Source organism: Drosophila tropicalis, unplaced genomic scaffold, assembly GCF_018151085.1.
Source record: "Drosophila tropicalis isolate 14030-0801.00 unplaced genomic scaffold, ASM1815108v1 contig_158, whole genome shotgun sequence".
NCBI classification, from domain to species: domain Eukaryota; kingdom Metazoa; phylum Arthropoda; class Insecta; order Diptera; family Drosophilidae; genus Drosophila; species Drosophila tropicalis.
Genome location: NW_027172602.1, coordinates 12,346,240 through 12,365,074, shown reverse-complemented (window position 1 = coordinate 12,365,074; position 18,835 = coordinate 12,346,240). Strand labels below are relative to the sequence as shown.

At 38.3% G+C, this 18,835-nt stretch overlaps 1 protein-coding gene across 5 annotated transcripts in view; it reads left to right on the top strand.

Moving 5' to 3' along the window:
- LOC137587370 (myb-like protein I) overlaps positions 1 to 18,513 on the top strand; it is a 58,176-nt gene extending 39,663 nt beyond the window's left edge. Inside the window, exons 3-9 of one of the 5 annotated variants that reach the window (XM_068303740.1) lie at positions 205 to 1,152; positions 1,455 to 1,496; positions 7,071 to 7,262; positions 10,646 to 10,719; positions 13,674 to 13,886; positions 14,313 to 14,499; positions 17,003 to 18,513. In XM_068303740.1, the coding sequence (XP_068159841.1) occupies positions 462 to 1,152; positions 1,455 to 1,496; positions 7,071 to 7,262; positions 10,646 to 10,719; positions 13,674 to 13,886; positions 14,313 to 14,423 (1,323 nt within the window). In that variant the 5' untranslated portion in view covers positions 205 to 461 and the 3' untranslated portion in view covers positions 14,424 to 14,499; positions 17,003 to 18,513. Of the gene's footprint in view, positions 1 to 204; positions 1,153 to 1,454; positions 1,497 to 7,070; positions 7,272 to 10,645; positions 10,720 to 13,673; positions 13,887 to 14,312; positions 15,538 to 17,002 lie in introns of those variants that run through there. The other 4 variants (XM_068303739.1, XM_068303742.1, XM_068303741.1 and 1 more) reach the window with 4 other exon arrangements.
- The last annotated feature ends 322 nt before the right edge of the window (positions 18,514 to 18,835 follow it).

Sequence of the window (18,835 nt, the reverse complement as noted above, 5' to 3'; positions counted from 1 at the left end):
ACACACACACACATACACCCATCAATATGCAATCGGTACTGGCTGCTGGCAAATTAAATTGCTTGAAGTATTGTTAAATAGTTTTGTGTATATGTGTTTGTATTTATAACTACTGACATTTCTGTGTATTTTATATTCTCTTTCTTTTCCCCTCAACACCACAACAACAACAACAATGACATCGCCTACAATAATCGCCAATAGCCAATTGCCAATGTGCTTTTATCCAATTAATAACAAATTGCCTTTCAACTTGCTTACACTCTAACACTGGAAAACTTCAATTATGTAAATGCCATCAGAATGCAATTGCTAATACTACTACTAATAAGAAAATCCCAGCCAGAAGTAGAAGGAACCACCGGAAAAAGACTAAGCCATAAATAGAGAGAGACAGAAAGAGAGAGAGAGTGATAGAGAGAGAGAGAGAAAGAGGTTGCGAAAGAGATTGAGCATCGATCATGGCTGGACCGCAAGTACAGCATACACAGCGACCCAATAGCGCCTATTACACGGGTGTCAATGGCAGCGGAAACGGAAATGCATCCGCGGGCATGGCAAGCAGTGCCTCGCACACAGGACTTCATGCCCTGCGTCAGGTGTCCAACGAGACGGAACTGATCTATCGCGGCAGTCATAGCAATGGCACAGTTAATGAGTTGCCCCCCTTGGGGGGTCAGTTGTCTCGCCAACAACAATTCCATCAGCATCAGCAGCATCAGCACCGCCATCAGCCACCACAATTTCAACAGCATGGATCTGGCTGTCCCAGTGCTGATGCTTTAATTGGAACCATTGCGACCAGTGCGGGAGTGTCTGGAAGCAGTAGCGGAGGAGCCGGCGGCGGCGGCGGCAATAATGGTGCCACGGCTTTTGCCTTGACAAGTGGGCAACAGCTACAGCAGCAGCAGCAGCATTTGCTCAAAAAGTCCAACACACAGCGTAGCATTGAGATCATTGTGGATGCCACACAGTGTGGTAAGGATGTGCAAGCCTCAGCCACAACGCCCAAAGATGATATAGAGCAGGGTGGTGGCGGCGAAGGCGGCCAAGAGACAGTGCGAAAATCATCCCGACATCGCCATCGGCCCTTGCATCGACGACTCATCACCTATTTACGCAATCTCTTTCAAGGCAGTGCCGCCCAGAATGGTAAGAAGATGATTGATTTCCGATAAACGATTCCCCCACCCAAAAAACCAAAAAAAAAAAAAAAAATAATAAAACTAATCGTAATCCAAAGTTGCCTCAACTGTACCTTCGACCAGATTGGACCGAGACAAGTTTATTACTTTTTCACCATTTTCTATACAGTTGAGACCACAAATTTTGTTCTCATTGCATTCTTTACTAATTTTCCCTTACATTTCGTTTATCATTTCATTTCTTTCGTTCTTTTTGTTTGTGTGTATTTAAATTTCTATTTCTCTTTTTTTTTTTCTTCGTTTTTGTAGCCTTGACAACTTTACTGCTGGCCTGGGGCTGTCTCTCCAAGCGTAAGCAATGCCACTTCCCCAAGCCATTCGCCCCCACTAATCATCCACAACATATTGAAAGGAGAATATCCTTTGAGTGTTCGCCCAAATATTTCACATGAGTGCCAAGTTGTTCTAAACGTTACTAAACCTGACTTCCATGGAAAGTTCATTATCATTTTAGCTTTTTATTCAATGAAAAACCCAATCGTTTATCTTGACACATCATTCATAGAATACTCATACAAACTTTGGAATAAGCAGGATCAAGGTCAGAGATAACAACCAAGATTCTTCCTAGACCAGACAGATAGCAGACCACTACTTAAACGCTAGATCTAGTTGAAAATTACAGCTCAATACAGTGAACAACTTCAAAGCCTCGTTCTTAATTGACTTGAATCCTTTATTGGTTAAAAGGTGTAAGCTGCTTCTGAAACAATCAATTTCCTAGATATGCAGCTTTGACTTTTCGGACGTTCCTCTTAATATAAGTACTTACTTGTCAGCCCATCAAAAAACAAAACCTATTTAGAAGATTTCAACGCGGAGATCACGGGAAAAAGCGACTTGAAATGAGCAACGGATTTGCAGTTTGACCGAAATGACAGACAAAAAAAGAAAGTTTTATTGAAAAAGTTTGATGAATGACAAGTTTGCCGAACTTAGAACAAATTATATATATATATAGTATATACATATCTACTTAGTGTGTGAGAGCGTGGATAATAAATGACATGGCACTTGGAATACATGAAATTTGCATATAATTCAAAAGTTGGAGAAAGTAGTAGTTGATTTTATCTAGTCCTTGCGATGAGTAAAATTCAACTTGAACAAAGAGTTACTAAGACAGAGCACAAAGAGATGAGATGTAAAGAGATGAGAAGTAATAAAATAAATTGAACTTGCCTCTGCTGCTGCTGCCGCTGCTGTTGTTGTTGGTAGCATTTGCTTTTTGCCAATTGGCTTATTCTCTCCATTCTCTCGCTTTTCGTTTCAACTCAAATTGATAGTAGTAGTTGTGATTTCCCTGCCTCTGTTCCTGTATCTGTCCCTGCCATGTGACCCTGTTGACTACTCCCTTTCGTTATGTATTTTTTCTGTTTTTGGTTTTCTGCTTTGTCGTTTTGTGTGCTTGTTGGCTGCATTTTATTGTCCTGTCGTTTGGCAGAAGAGAGTGAAACTCCGCCCACAATCTCTGTTTTCATTCTATCCACGTAGTCGTTGTCTTTGTGTTTAAGCAGCCTTAAGGCAGCTCAATCACAATTCATCTTCTCTTGGCTCATCTCCTTGGGTCATCTCTCTTTGTGTGCTTTGCCTTTTAGCTGTTGCCGCTGCTTTGCTCTTCATGTACTTATACATAGATTCGTTCATCTTCATCTTCACTTTATTGCACTTGATAATTTCTTCATTATGCCACGCCCACATGCTCTGGTTGTAATTGACTTCTGGTGTCTGCATTTTGTGGTCGCTTTCCATTTTCATTTTGTGTGCACTTGAGGGTCGGCTCTTGGCGTCTTCATTTTTTAACATTTTTCACTTTTTCCCATTCTCTTGTTCCCTCTCTCACCCTTGTTGTGTTTTCTCCTTTACATTTCCTCTTTCTTTTCAATTATAATTTCATTATTTGTTGTTTGCTGGCTATAATTTTTAATGTTTACCGCTTGGTGTGTTTTTTTTTCCTTTTTCTTGTTGCTTGAAAGGACCAAAGGCGTCCCCCTGCATCTTTGAGACCCAACGGACGACCCCAACACGACAAGCGAGCTAAATCCTTTTTGCTTTTGCTTTCCCCCATTTATTTTCTTTTGTTCTCGACATCTGCATGCATCTGCCTAGTGATTACTTGTCTCGCTGTTCGCCACACTTTCACACTTTTCGTAGGCATTCAAGCGAATATGGCAGCAAACATGAGTTTCAGGACATTTTAGTTGTAATATCCTTGGATATCAGGATGGGCATATTGGTTGGGAAAACGACTCACCAGAAATAATAAACTAAAAAATTAATATTTTAAACATTTTATTCAAGAATACAAAAAAAGCATTGTTGAGTAAATTTCCTAACCCTTTCAAAGTAATGCCTAAAAGAATGCAATGCTTATTTAGACAAGTCAACACTTGATGCCTCACGCTTACTCTTAGTTTTATGTGAACTTTTACAGGGTGCGCCTTAAATTGCACCAAATTGCTTTTGCATTTCTCTCTTCTTTTGTAAGCGTGTACAACCCTGTGTGTGTCAGGGTCTGCCACATTTTAATTTATTTAAGCGTATCCGGTCTGCAAAATGAGTTAAGTGCATTTCAGCTTTTACACGATGTGTGTGTGTGTTTTTTGACTCCCCCCTCGCAATTTTTTCTTTTTTTTTTTGGATGCAACTCGACACGCTGTTCCCCTGCGAGCCGCCATTAAGTTGCACTTGCATTTTGTATGTGTGTGTGTGCGTCTGATATCCACATCACTCCTCCTTCAATGTGTGCCCCCCAATTTGCCGTTGCCCTTAAATCAAATCCAACAATTGCAACTAACAAGACAAAAGGGCAGAGCCACTAGCTGCAAAAAGTTTTTTCATTAAACAAGTCAAAACACAAAACGAAAAAAACGTAGAAAGAACAGCAAAAAAAGTAAAAAACAATTGCAACAAAGTTGGCCGCTTGCCTTTTCTTTTCACAAAATGTTGCACATACGAAATTAAATGAGATAAGTGTTGCAGCATTGTCTCAGAGCACCAGGGCCACAGAGGGTCAGAGTGAGGGGGTGAGTAAGGCTACCACACATACACACACATGCACACATACATAGTGGCACTGCGATCCAAGTACCTACTTTTTATTACACACTCTTTCGTAGAGCATTTAATTCCAAGCATGTAATTCACTCCTGGAGAACGAAAAGAGTACAGAAGGGTCGACTTTTCTCATTTATATGTTTAGTTCGTTCTCAATTTGTTGCCACTGATACAGGATGTGTGTCTGTTTGGGGTGTGTGTGTGTGTGTGTGGCATAATCTATATAAAGTTAAAGCTGGTAAACTTCAGAGCAAGCAGAGCCCAGAACCATTTAGTCATCATTAAACGACTAAAGTGTTGCAAAAGTGTTGCTCAAATCGTTAAAAATGATATGGATGGGACGTAACTTGTGCATTTTTGTGTGCCGAGTTAAGTTGACCATAAGCCGTAATGGCTTATAGCTTACACGGGGATATAGCCAAGTTTTCTTCACACATTTTCACAGCCCTTATATACATGTATTATTCAAGATGGTTGTTTCGGGTTAACTCATTTGATTTCCAACTTTTTAAGCGGCAACATCAAGACGTTTCAAGACTCTTTACTTTCAGTTACGATTTGATTCTATTTTTGTTAAACAAATTATTTTTTAATTACTTTCTTTTTATTATAGTTGATGGAAATTAATGCTAAGAGTGTATATTTTTATATATTTTTATCATTTGATAGAAGCACCCTGTATTTCAATTCACAGAGACTGCAAGGATTATGGGATGTAAACGAACATTTTTGCAACGAATTGTGACGAAATTAAAATACCCAAGGATATAAAAAATAATAAAAATGTGCACTACCACCAAAGACATTTGCATGTGGTTATGCCTCTGCGTGTGTGTGTGTGTGTGTGTGTGTGTGTGCGTGTGTGTGTGTACGCTTCGATTGAGTGCACTTCTTCAAAGTCTCCAAATAAATATATTTTTTTTATTAATTTGCACTTTTATAGCCAGAAGTAAGAAACAGAAGCAAAAGAAGAAGGGTGGAAGTGGGAGAGGGGGAGGGAGAAACAGATGCAGTAAGTGAGATGGATGCAGAATGGATAGTCAACATTTTACCCACACAAACACCAGAACAAAAAGGAGCAAAAAGAATGAAAAACGAAATCGAAAATTGCATGCGGTTGCACTTATCGAAACATACACCGATACACACACACACACAAACACACACAAACACACACAAACACACATATATACACACACTCATATACTTGAAATTGAACGAAAGTAAATATTTTTACTGCCTGCCTGCAGTTTGAGGTAGAAACACAGAACCTAATAAAAAGCAATGTCAGAGGTTTGAAGCGGGGGCCAACTTTGACGTCGACGGCAACGGCAACGCCAACGCCGACTGCAACATCAACAACGGTAGCAGCTGCTGCTGCGGTGGCGGACAAAATATTTGCACTTGAGTGGCAGATGCAGCGGCAGCGGCAGCAGCAACAGCGGATGCGGAAACATGACACCTGCGCCAACAAACACACACACACACATCCACAAAGAGTTATGTTGTTGTTGCTGGTGGTAATGGTGGTGGTGGTGGTGATGGTGGTGGTGCTGCTGCTATAGCCAAACATAAACATAAACTGAATCGAGATAAACAGCAACTTATTATGCGTACTCATGCTACAAATGGGGCACACAGCAATTGCCACTGCATGTTTTTCCATATGCGTGTGTCGTTCTTCTGATACCCAGAATCCAGGAGGGGTGGCGGTGGGGGGGAGTATACTGACAGAATATATGTATCTGCCCATCTATCGCAATGCATAACTTAAACTCATCCTTCGAAAGTCGCCCCATTAGTAACCAAACGTTTGCAATCATAGAATGTATCTTTAATCAGTTGCCTCCAAGCTCCATTCCCCAGCATTTGACATCGATTTGGGTATCACTTTTAGCCAGCAGCATTATTCTTAACAAGAAGAGAAGCCGAAGTTATTTGTCATGCAAATGGTGAATACCCTTCTTCAAGCGATCCAGTAGATTTTGATTAAAACGAATCAAGATCTCCAACTGGGCGTACGAGTAATCTCCAGAAAATTATGCATTTTACCTGAAAAGTATGCTATAGAAAAACATATCACGTATACGAGTAGTTGGTAAATGAAAGACAAGTCTTACCTTCGTTATGTCTATAGATTTCCAAAATTTGTCATTCTTCATGGCAATTGAAACTAAAAAAGCAAGCAAAAAAGGACTTTTTGACCACAAAGCTAATCTTTTGAATCGGTTTCAAACTATTCAATAATTTCTTGGTTGACTTTATTGCTCAGTAGATCTTTGAATAAATCTTCAAGCATATTCCATAAATTTACTAGACCAAGCAGTAGCTTTGTATACCTAGCACATTTATTAAAGCTATTTACACTTTTGCCATATTTATGTTTTCTTTTTTTTTCTTTTTGGTGAAGGGTCTGACAAATGAAAGAATAAATATATGTATATCACTGTGCGTGTATGTGTGTGGCATAAACCAGCTAGCAAATGAAAAACTTAGAGCAAAGCCAACGACAACTGCTGACACAGAGAAAGTGTTAGTCGTTTGCTGCATTGGCTTTGCTTTCGACTTTCCCCAACAGCAGCTGCTCCCCATATCACCCACCCAGCGACCCACTCAGTATTCACTTTACACTCAACTCTCTCTGAGCCACACATACATAGGAATATCCTTTTAGAACATAGTTTCTTTTCAAGTCTAAATAAATTTACAATTGAACCAACTCAACTGACAACAACTAGGAATAAAATATAAACTTGATTTGTTGACTTGTTTCTGGTGGTAAATTTTGTGTTTTTCGTTTTCTTACAGATTCCGAATTAGAAGAATTTGAGACACCGGCCCGCTATAGACCAGACTCGCTAAGCGCTTTAAGTCGTGCCACACGTTTCACTGAGGACGAAATCAAACGAATTTATCGCGGTTTTAAGGCCGAATGCCCCACGGGTGTTGTCAAGGAGGACACTTTTAAAGTGATCTATTCACAATTCTTTCCACAGGGAGGTTCGTGCGGTACAGTATAATTCGTTTCGTTAACATTTTGTGACTTGAGCTTGTGAATGATAGTTCCTTTAACGCTTCTATATATATTCATTTAGCCATTTATCATAAATGAAAAGCCATTTCTAATGCATTTTAGTTAATCATTTACAGTGTGTGTTTAATCAGTAGTTAATTGTGTTGTTTTGCTTATCATAACTGTTGTTGTGTTTGTGTTGTTTTCTTTCTTATTTCTATTCTTGTGAATGTTGGATGTAACTTAGGCAACTCGGCAAAGGCAAAGTAAACTGAATTGAAGGCAACTTAAAGGCTACAGCAGAGTTAGCCATAAAGACGATGGGGATGCTGCTGCTGATGATGATGATGATGACGCTGTTGGTCCAATTCAAAAGTTGCCAGACCGGGGAAGAGCCCAGTTGGCTTGTAAAAATAAAATGCACAGAGTAAATTAGCGCAAAAGTACAAACAAAAAATGAGCAAAAGGCAACAAAAGAGAGGCAAAGCATAAAAAGCAAAATCATGTTTCAAAAGTCGGTACACTAAAGGGCCAAGATGAAATGGGGAGCCGGTCCCAGTCCCAGTCTCGGTCCCGGTCCTGGAACCGTTCGTGGTCGCCCACTTGACCTCAATGCCCTTTAACTTTGCCTTTTCATCAACTGCAACTGCTGAAAATAGAATTGACTTTAATTTCCATCAATAAATTCTACTTAAAACTCACATGATCGTCTGACTCCCCAGCCTGTCTGTCTCCCAGACTGTCTTTCTGTCTGCCTGTCTGATTGTATGTGTGTGTGTGCGTACACTTTTCCCGCCTGACTGTCCTGTAATGAAACTAATCCCAGAGGCGGCAAAATATATTGCTACACATGTTTGCCACTAAATTATTATAATAAACTTATTTTGCCTGGCAGGAAAATGTTTCTGCACAATCTTTCCACGGCAAGAAAAGCAAAAGGCGGCAACGCATAGCAAAAGCAGTTGCCGATAGACAGAAAGCAGAAGACATGCGACATGCGAGAAATGCTTCAACTTTCTTCCTCGTCAGTTATCTGATGAAAAATAAATAATGAAAGCATTTTTTATTTTGATAAGCCGCTTTTTTCTCCTCTCGACAGACACATGACAAAAAAACGAAACCGAAACGCCCCACAGACAGGCAAAGGCGGAGCGAGGTGTCACAATTGGGATACCCTATTTGATGATCCAATTATCTAGGCGAAACTATGATATGTGAATAATAGCTGTTCAATAGAGCATTGAAGTCAATGTGAGGTAGCGCAATAGTTGGCCAAAATACACACTAACCCAAACTAACCCACCAAGAACAAACGGAATGAAATCGGCTTAATTTTCATTCACTATCCGTTACAGGGTATAAAAAACAAAAACCTAATACGAAATGGCAAGCAAAAGTATACACGAACACACACACACACTTACTTACATGCGTATACGCATACATATGTATGTATATAGGAAAAAGGCAACAAAAAAATCATCATCAAAGCTGGTGATTTATCACTTTTACCCCCCGCCTCACCCTCTAGGCATCTTCATCTTCAGAATTTCAGCTTGCTTGCTATTCCCCCAGCTTGTTTTTTTGTTTTTTGCTTTCCCCAAGTCTTTCTCCTTGTTTCTTGTATTTTGGCCAAGAAAAATTTTGCACAAATTTTATAACAATTTTTACATGGCACATTTGCAGTCATTTTTGATTTGCCCGAAATGAGAAAGAAAAAATATGCTTCAAGTCAAGTCGACTGTACAAATACCCTGTAACTTGTTTACATTGTATGTCATGGACAGAGGAGAGACAGGTTTAGGATTATATGAAATTGATGTTGATGGATCATTGAGCTGATGAGAAATGTTGGTCTAGTTAAGCCTTATAGGTCCATGCAGGGTATACAAATAACTCCACACACACACACAATGTGAGTGCGTGTGTGTACAGCGGCTGAGCAGATGCTATCCGTTGCCTTTGAGCTTTGACCTTAATGTGTCGGTGTGTGTGTGTACGTCATGCGTCATAAAAATACATTAAGCATCAAACGGCGACAATAAATTTTGACAAATACACATTTTTTGTATGTGTGAGTGCGAGTGTGAGTGTGTGTGTGTGTATGCGTGTGATTTATTTTCGGGTAAGAAACAAAGGGAAAAAACGAATGAAATTTTCGTTTTCTCTTTTTTCCTTTGTTTTGAGCAATTATGTTTTGAATTATGTGCAGAATGATGCATTACTATAACTTGTCTGCACGTATTCAGTTTGGCGAAATAATTTGCCTTTGAAAGGGCAAGAACATCTCTTCTATTGGCAAACAGGAACAGGAGAAAGGACTGCTTGTAGCATAATTTGTATGCTCTGTTGCATGACAAGCAACAAATCAGAGCAACATAAATGATATTTTCAAGGTCTTTGAAAGATTTTTGCATTCCGCCATAGCTCGGCCCCCTTTTTATGGACTGTTTGCCTTTTTTGAACTTCTCAAACAGGTGTAAATGCCGTAAGCGCGCATAAAATGGGGCGGAAAAAAGTAAATAAAGCGAACCCTAAAGTAAGAAAACAGAAGTCCAAAATAAAAAAACGAAAACATTTGGGAGACGTCATAAACATAAACCACGACACCTTGTCCTCTGAAAGCAACGCCTCCGTAGCCCATCTTTCCAACTTTGTGCTATAATGGTAATAAAGAAATTTTTCATCGTTTACTGTGGGACTGTGGTGGAGGAAATGAAAGTCAAAAGAAAGTTAATTGTCAACTCTTTCCCAACCACATAAGTAGGCAACACTTTTGTTGCCTTGGGCTTATCATCAACAGCAGCAGCCAGAGCGGCAGCCAGAGCAGCAGCCATCGCAGAGAGCGACAGAGATGAAAGATGGAAATGTAGCAAACAGGGAAACAGAAAGAGACGAACGCATAATTAGCTGCAAAGTTGACTTTTTCCCAGTGATAAACAGAAAACTTTTGCGGCTGACAAAAACTGAAAAGCAAAGCAAAACTTTTGTTGCAAGTTTTTTAGAATCCTCCATTTTTGTTTCTTGGTTTCTGTTGTTGTTGTTACTGTGTTGGTTTCTTTTTTTTTAATGTTTAACTTTTTGTGTGTGTTTTATATATGTATTTGTTGTTGTTGTCTGACGACCCCCATAAAAGTTTTGACCTTGCTCGAATAACATTCATATATGCTTATGCTGGCATATCTAACATGAATGAGAATCGCTTTTAGATATTTAGCTAGAACACTCTTTGCTTGTGGAGTATGTTCTGCCTGTGTGTGTGCACAAACACTTAACATTTAAAACCCTTGAAATTAATGAGAAATAATATTTGCATTAAATGTCTTGTCTTCTTTTCATTTCATCCGAAAAAAAAAACCAAAAACAACAGCGAATCCAACTTTATATGCACATTATGTATTCAACACACTGGATCAGGATCACAGCGGCATTGTCAGCTTTGAGGTGAGTAACATGACCATTGAGAACCAAACTGCCAAGTTGGCTAATTAAATTGGAATTCATTCGAAAAACTTACTGCAATGCCAAGGCTCAAATATTTCTCATATTTAACGAGCTTAATTGAGTGACAAATGAAAGTAACAACTTGGCAAAGTGATAGTAACTAGCTATATGTAGTTGAGTTCGTCTTCTCCTTAAATTTTTGTTAAAGACATAAAAGTAATTGGTTATTCAATGGCATTACCATGCCGATAATTGTCAGCAATTTGATTTATGTTTGATTTATTTAGACAATGAAAAATAACGTCTCGACGACCGTTTTAATATAGTCGCGGCGAGTGGCCGACGAAAAAAAGGCCTTATATTACGCAATTTAATTTACTTACTTAAGTCCAACAGTTTTGTGGATGGGGCAGGGGGATGCCCTGAGGCAGTAAGGCAGCAATTTTTTGAAATAAACAAAATAAGAAGAAGGAGCAAGGGAAAAGCACCACCCAAAAGCTGGAACCCTAAGTACAATGAAATTACTTTAGACATTTTAAGTATAAAATATGTCCGACAGTTACGTTGAGTTTCGCTAACAACGAATTGGAATGAGTTACCAAAGGGCACGACCAAGCCAATTTCGGACATGGCGAATTTCGTTTACCCTTGCGAAGTCATCTCTCTTTATCAATCGGCCATAAGACACTGAACAAACTATAAAATATAAGATAACATTGAATATTTCCCTTTGCTCTTTCCTTGCAAGGGTATCAAAAGTATAAGTAAAAAGTTGGACAAGCGTCGTGGCGAGGAAGAAGGATGATGGCGGCTTCAGCAGCCCCAAAAACAGTATATCGAGCATTAAATATATATATAGAAGCCAACAAGAGGAAAATTCCTTTAGCCGTAAGCGCATTTAGTTACGGTTTATTAGTGACAGCGAAAAGCAAAGTGCAGAGCATTAAACAGAGAAAAACAAGGAGATGAAAGTCCTTTCTCATTAGCCTCAACCTCCATGGATGTTTTTTAACGCTCTATTAAATGCACCTCCCTACCCTTTCCCCCCTTTTGTTTCATTTTTTGGGTTCTGGCTTGACATTAAGTTCATAATGTAGCTAAGTAGAGAAGCATCTTTAACTTGCTGACAACACCGTCCTAATGCTTCAGTTGAAGATTTGTAGCAACAACTTTCCAAATTGTCAAAAGATAAAGCTAATAATATGAAGATAGATCCATCAGTTAAAATCAATTGTTTGCCAGTTCCAGGCAGACCATTAGTATCAAAAGTTGGAGTTTCACTTTCGACATTCCCCTGCCTTGAATCTACTTCCATCTAGATTCGCTTTCAAGTCAAGTCAACTATCTGAGAATCAAAAATAAACTGCATTCTTACTCTTTTAGTGTCAGCACACAAAAAGAACAAAATACAATTTGTATTGTCTTTAAAACGGAAACAGCAAAAACAACAACGAAACAAAGAAAAGCCAAAAAAAAAAAAAAAAAGAGAAGTCAAGGAATTCAAGTAGAGTGAAAAAAACCTCGCTCGCGGTTAGGGCAATAACAAATTTGTTCGCCTGTCCTGTGACTGCCTTTGCAATGTCCGAACATGAACTTCATTTCCGGTCCGGCCACGCCTTGGATGGCCATGCAAGATAGAATGCGCCACTGTTTGTTCGTCCGTTCGTCCGTTCGTTCGTGTGCCATTCGAAACTATGAATTATGGAGATTTTAACGCCAAGACACTGTCGAAGGCACACACACACAACTGTGTCGCGCGATAAAAAACAAAACACCAGCAAAGGCAAAAGCACAAAAGGTTCACAAACCAAATAATAGGAAAATACGTACGAACCATGCAATGTGGAAAAGGAATTTCCCAGCAAGGCACAGGCAAAGTAGAGATGGTTGCGTGTAAAGTCCCTTAGCACGAAATCGTTCAATTATTCTCAATTAAGAGCACTAGCTTTGCCATCTGTATAATCCGGACCATGAGTTTGGGATGCACATTTTTGAAATAACAAAGACAGACGATAGATGGGACTCTAACTTTTTGTTGCATACTTCTGGGATGGCATTAGAATTGAAGAAGAGACAAGAAGCCTTCCGCTTTTAAAGCAATTTATGAAGTTTTGTTTCCTGTTTTTTTTTTTAACAATATTATCAAATGTCGCCCAACACGCATTCATCTTGAGGTTCCTCTTTCTCGCTATCCACCTGGCACACACACACACACACACACACAGGCAATTGACGCCTTTTGGCTTATCTTTCACTTTTTCTTTTCGCCAACTCGACATTTACCGTTCTTAAATAATGACCCCTGTAAAGAAATCGTAATGACTATAGGGCACGTACATGCTCCTTTTCGAAACAAGGCAAGCCCCATCTCGAATTCACACCCAGTACGAGTAGGTGTGTGTGTGCGTGTGTGTGTGTGTATGGGGTGCAAAACGACTAAGTGGAGGACTTCCGTTTCTGACACATATTGTTGCAAGGTACTTTATGCGCGATTTGCATGACAGTCGCGTTCATTATTAAATTGCCAATGGGCACAACAACAGTGTATAAATCTAATAATAATGGCCGAACCCGACATATAAACATGGGTATAGGGGGTCACGCGGGGTCTGGGTGGCAGTTAAATTGTAAAAAGTTTCACAAAATTGCCAGATGGTTGGTTAAAAATTTAAACTTACATAATTGCCACACGGCAGCCTTTTCCGCAACCCAACCAGACAACCATCAAGCGATCCAACCATCTAGCCAAATGTAAGAAAGTTCTCTTTGTCATCTTTTTCTTTCCTTCTTTGTGAAAAAGTTCTTATCTAAATGCATTTATTACTGACATCCAAAGAGAAAGTTAAAGGTGTCATAAGATTGAGAGGAGATTTGATTTCAAAGCAAAAAGTTAAAGGAAAGATAAAAATTTATTGTCGACTTTATTCGTTCTATCGCAATGTTCTCTTTTTTAGGATTTCGTGCAAGGACTATCGATATTATCGCGCGGCTCTGTGGAGGAGAAACTGCGTTGGACCTTCTCGCTATATGACATAAACGGCGATGGCTTCATTACGCCCGAGGAAATGACTGACATTGTGACTGCCATATATGAACTGATGGGCCGTTTACCGGACGAGTGTCCCGAGGAGGAGAAAATCAAGGGCAAGGTGGAGCAAATATTTCAGGTACACAATTCATTCATCCATAATCATAATTGTTAATGTTAATGCTAATTAGGTTGGTTTTTCCAATTGAAAACGTAAAAAACTTTCGTGCTCTTTATGCAAATCAAATTACTCATCAGTTATTCAAACAGACAGCGAGAGAAAGACAGAGAGTGAGTGGAAGAGGGAGTCTCGCTGTCTCGCTCTTGGCTAATTGAGTTGCCGGAACACGCAGGGCAGGTTTGCCCTTTCCGCCTTTGGTCGTTTTCCTGGCCGTGAAACTAATATAATTATATAATTATATATATCAAGAATCTCTTCTGAATAACCGCAAACATTTAATGCTTTAACCAAAAATGATTTTAATTAAAATGCAAGAAAATATCTAGTTTAGTCTATTTAACTGTTATACGAATTTCGTGTTTGTTTTTTGTGTGTGTTGCGCAGAAAATGGACATCAATCGTGACGGGGTTGTGACTTTGGAGGAGTTTTTAGAGGCATGTCGCAACGATGAGGCAATATCGAGATCGATGTCCGTATTTGAATCAGCATTCTGACCATATCCGACCGATAAGGGTGATGAGTATACGGCGCGCAAACAGCGGCGGCATCAGCTGATGGATACTGAGAAACGTAAGTCCAATCACAAGATGATGATGATGAAGAACAGACAACAAGAAACAAGCAACAAACAACGTAGCTCCAGACCGAGGCAACAGTCAGCTGGCAAACATCTTCATGTCATTGATATGGATAGGGCAAGTTCAAGTACCACAGCAACGGCAATCACAATTAATTGGAATGATAATGAAGATGATGATGAAGATGATGATGATGATGAGGAAGAAGATGACGATGTTGGTGACGACGACGATGATAATAATGATGATGACGATAGAGATACAGATGATGATGATGATGTGGAAAGCTGTAAACACTGTCGACCACACGGTCGAAACCAAAGGCAGCACTCAAAATCGAGGTCACGTAAACGTTGCAACAACAACAACAACACTAACAATGCCAATGCCAACAGCAACAACAAGAGCAAGCCACGTTCACGTTGGCCGGAATTGAATGTGGCCAATGAGCAGGCCATACGCTTTCGCTGTCCACAAGTTGGACCGCAGGTGGGACGTGGTGATCTGCCCACACCACAGCCAATGCACTTTCATCATCCGCAACAGTTGCCACATCTGCCACAGTTGCAGCCGCAGCCACAGATACTGCAACAGCCTGCAGCAGCGACAATAAAAAGCAAGGGCAAACCAAAAAATCAATGTCAACGTCAACGTCAGCCAAAGAGAAAGCATCAGCAGCAGCAAAGCCAAGAGAAATCCTTGGATAAACCACCAGCATTACCAGCAACAGCACCTCCAGCAGCTGCACCACCAGCACCACCTCCACCAACACCACCACCACCACCACTACCAGCAGCAGCACCACCACCACTACCACCACAAGCACCGCCGTTGCCACCCTTAGGCATTGATGTGCCACCACCGCCCCACGAAGGAGAGCTCCTTCCGAGCACTCCCGACTCTCCGTCATTGGTAACTGTCAGCTCTTGGTATACGGTGGCTAAGCAGGGTGTCTCCTGCTAGAACTTAACCACGGTCTAACTCCTCGACCACGCCCACGCCCACACCCACGACCCGTTCCCCTTCCTTAGTGAGTATGATTAATGCAAACCAAAAATGAAAATGAAATTCATGATGAACAAAAATAAACAAAAACCTCTATTAAATTTAAATCAAATTGTCATAAGTCCGAATACATATATATATATATATATAATTAAATAATAATTCAAATGTTTGTATGTATGTGTGTGTTGTTGTTGTTTGTTTATTTTTATATCAATATTATTACGTATTCTTAAAGTTTTTGTCAATAATTTTCCTTTTCCTTTTCAATAATGTTTTGTTAACTACGTTTTTCGTTGGAAAATGGTTTTCATAAATGTTTTTTTTTTTTTGCATTAGCTTAGCCTAAGACCAAAAATCAAATTCTCTGTGTAATGTAAAATGTGTTATAGTTGTAATCGAATATATATATATATATACATACAATATGACAACAAACAAAATGGAACCATTCGAAACTATTAATGAATAACATTCGAAATCGTTAACGAAAACAAAAAGTGAAATCTTTAGGACAAACCATTGAAAACAGTTTTTGTATTCAACCAAAACTAAAAACCAAAATAAATACTATATACAGAACTTAAGAAAAAGGACAAAACTCTTATTGTATTATAAATGTCTTACGATTAGTGTTAATAACTTGACGTTAGCTGTGATGAAATCTCTTAAAAACAAAAAAAAAACTAAAAAAAAAGAACGATTAAAATAATTATATAGAATTGGCTTAAATTTGCTCAAAAACCAATACAAAAACAAAATGCATGCCAAGTGCGTGAGTTTCTATATTTAAATGTATGTGTGTGTGTGTGTGTGTGTGTGTGTGTGTGTGTGCGAGAGTGTTTGACTATGTATTAGTTTAATATTTAGTAGAAAATGCCTAAATGCAATGCCAAAACATTATAGAACACTTTGAGATATAAAATCAATCGATTGAATGCATTTCCATCTATATATAAGTTGGATATAGACAAATTCGTATTTAGCTTTAAAATTAGATAAAAATTCAAAAATGTCTTCTTATGTATACCTAAATGAAATTGCATTTGGGCAATTTTCCAATGAAAACAGTTGAAAGTTGAGTGAAAATTAAAGTTGGGAGAAAAAACAAAAACAATTTGGAAATTTTTCTTTCAGATTATGTTAACATCAGTTTATCCAGTTTCAAGTGATCAAAATTTGGACTTTGCTTTTGCTGTTCTCTTGTTGATGTTGTTCTTGTTATTTTTGGTCACATTAGACACACACACACACACACACACACACACACAGATATACGACACACAAATACATAAAGCTACTTACACAAGCAAACACAAACGCATGGGAATTGAAATTTGTTAATGGCAATTAAATTTTGTGCTTTTTCTTCTCTATCTCTCTCTCTCTCTTTCTTTCTTTTTTCTTCCTTTCTCTCTCTCTCTCTTTTGCTGTCATTTATGCTGCTGCTGGTCACACACACACACACAAACACACATACGTTTAAATAGGCAATTGCCAAATCAATAAGAAAACTTAAAGTAACAAAATCGAAAACAGAACAAAAATAATGATGATCTGATTGTGCCCATGTCAGCTGCCTATACATATATACAAACTTATGATACAATTGTCCGATCTGCATTGGAAACTGAATTGAAATTCCTCAAAAACAAAGAAACATACATTTCCGGCTGCCTTAAGAATCAATACAAAAACTAGATCGGCTCAACAAGTATATAAGAAGAAATCTCATAAAAGGCATGAAATTTTCAAATGATCAACATAGACACTCATAGTGATGAACAACAAACAATACACAAATGTATATATACAAAAAAAGGTTCCACAGCAACAACACACAAATGAAACAAGCCACAGGACGAGGCATGATGAGAAAAATATGTACATATATAGTGTTTGGAAAGTGGAAAAACTTGTCTATGAATTTCATTTCGATGACTTCGAACTTGAGTTTTCTTCTACCGCCTCCCCCTATCCCCTCCATTAACAATGATGTAAGTACTATTTGTGGTCACTAGGTGACCAATCAGTCCCAACTCCCATCCCAATCCTCGTCCCACTTGATGAAAAAAAGTCATGCCATGGCACGCGATAAAAAACGAAAGCTTTACACAAAGAAACTAAAAATACTTAAAAACAAAAAAAGAAAAAACATATATATACACATATATATATATATAAAGAAAAATGAATTAAACAATTAGAGAAATTAATCTAGCAGAATCGAACAACAAAAACGAAACTGTGTAATTAAACAAAATACTATATTTATACAAAAAACACAAAAACAAAAAAGGAAAATGGTTAATGAAAGCTAAATGCTTGATTTCACAATAAATTTTCATAGTGTGATTCTTTACGATTAGATCGATTGACTAACACATTTAGAGAACCGATCAAATTTAGCCAATTGGTTTTTGTAGCATACTTTTCTGGGCTGGAAATCGCATGGGTGACAGAAGGTGGCCCGTTTCTCGGGCATCTGTTTGTAGGGCCATTTCCCGAATGAGTTGAATGAAAACCCTGACACACCTTGAAACTCTTTGTGTTTAAACAATAATTAAACTACTTTCTGAAAGTAATTTTCTGGTATGATGGATCGCTTACTGGGAAAGGATGCCAAAAGCTTTTATTGAGAGGCGCATCTGGTGAGTCCATCAATAATTGACCAAAACCAAAATCAAACTAAAAACATACAGGTATAGAATTTGACCAAAAGGGTTTTTCATATACATACTGGTCAAATAGAGTCACACTACGGACTAGCCCTGTTGCCATTTTTGAGAGAAGAACATTAAATAAGGAAAACCCACAACAAACAAACAAACAAATTGAAACAAAGTTAAATAGGAAATGTATTGTATTTTGCTGTTGCTATTGTATCTATTTCAATTCATAAATAAATATCAAAGAAAATCATATGGAAAGCAAAACAAAAACGAGAACAGAAAAACACTTTTGAATCAGAAATTGGACCATAAAAAGAGGAAAAACCAAAGCGAAAAAAACTAAAAGCATATATTACATATAGATATGCATACATGCAAATATCTGTGTGTATATATATATATATATATGAATATGTTAGTTTATATATAGCGAGAAAAGTAAACGACTACAAATATTTATATATATTTGGTGTATTGTAATTTTTTGTAGCTAGCAAAGTAAGTTACACACAAAACTATTAGGCATAAAAAGTAAACAAACGAAACGAAATAAGAACATGGAAAATTGTTATAACAGTAAATTAATAAATTATGTATATATTTAGTTCGATGTGTGTGTTTTTTAAACTATTTCAATCTTCCTTTCCCCAA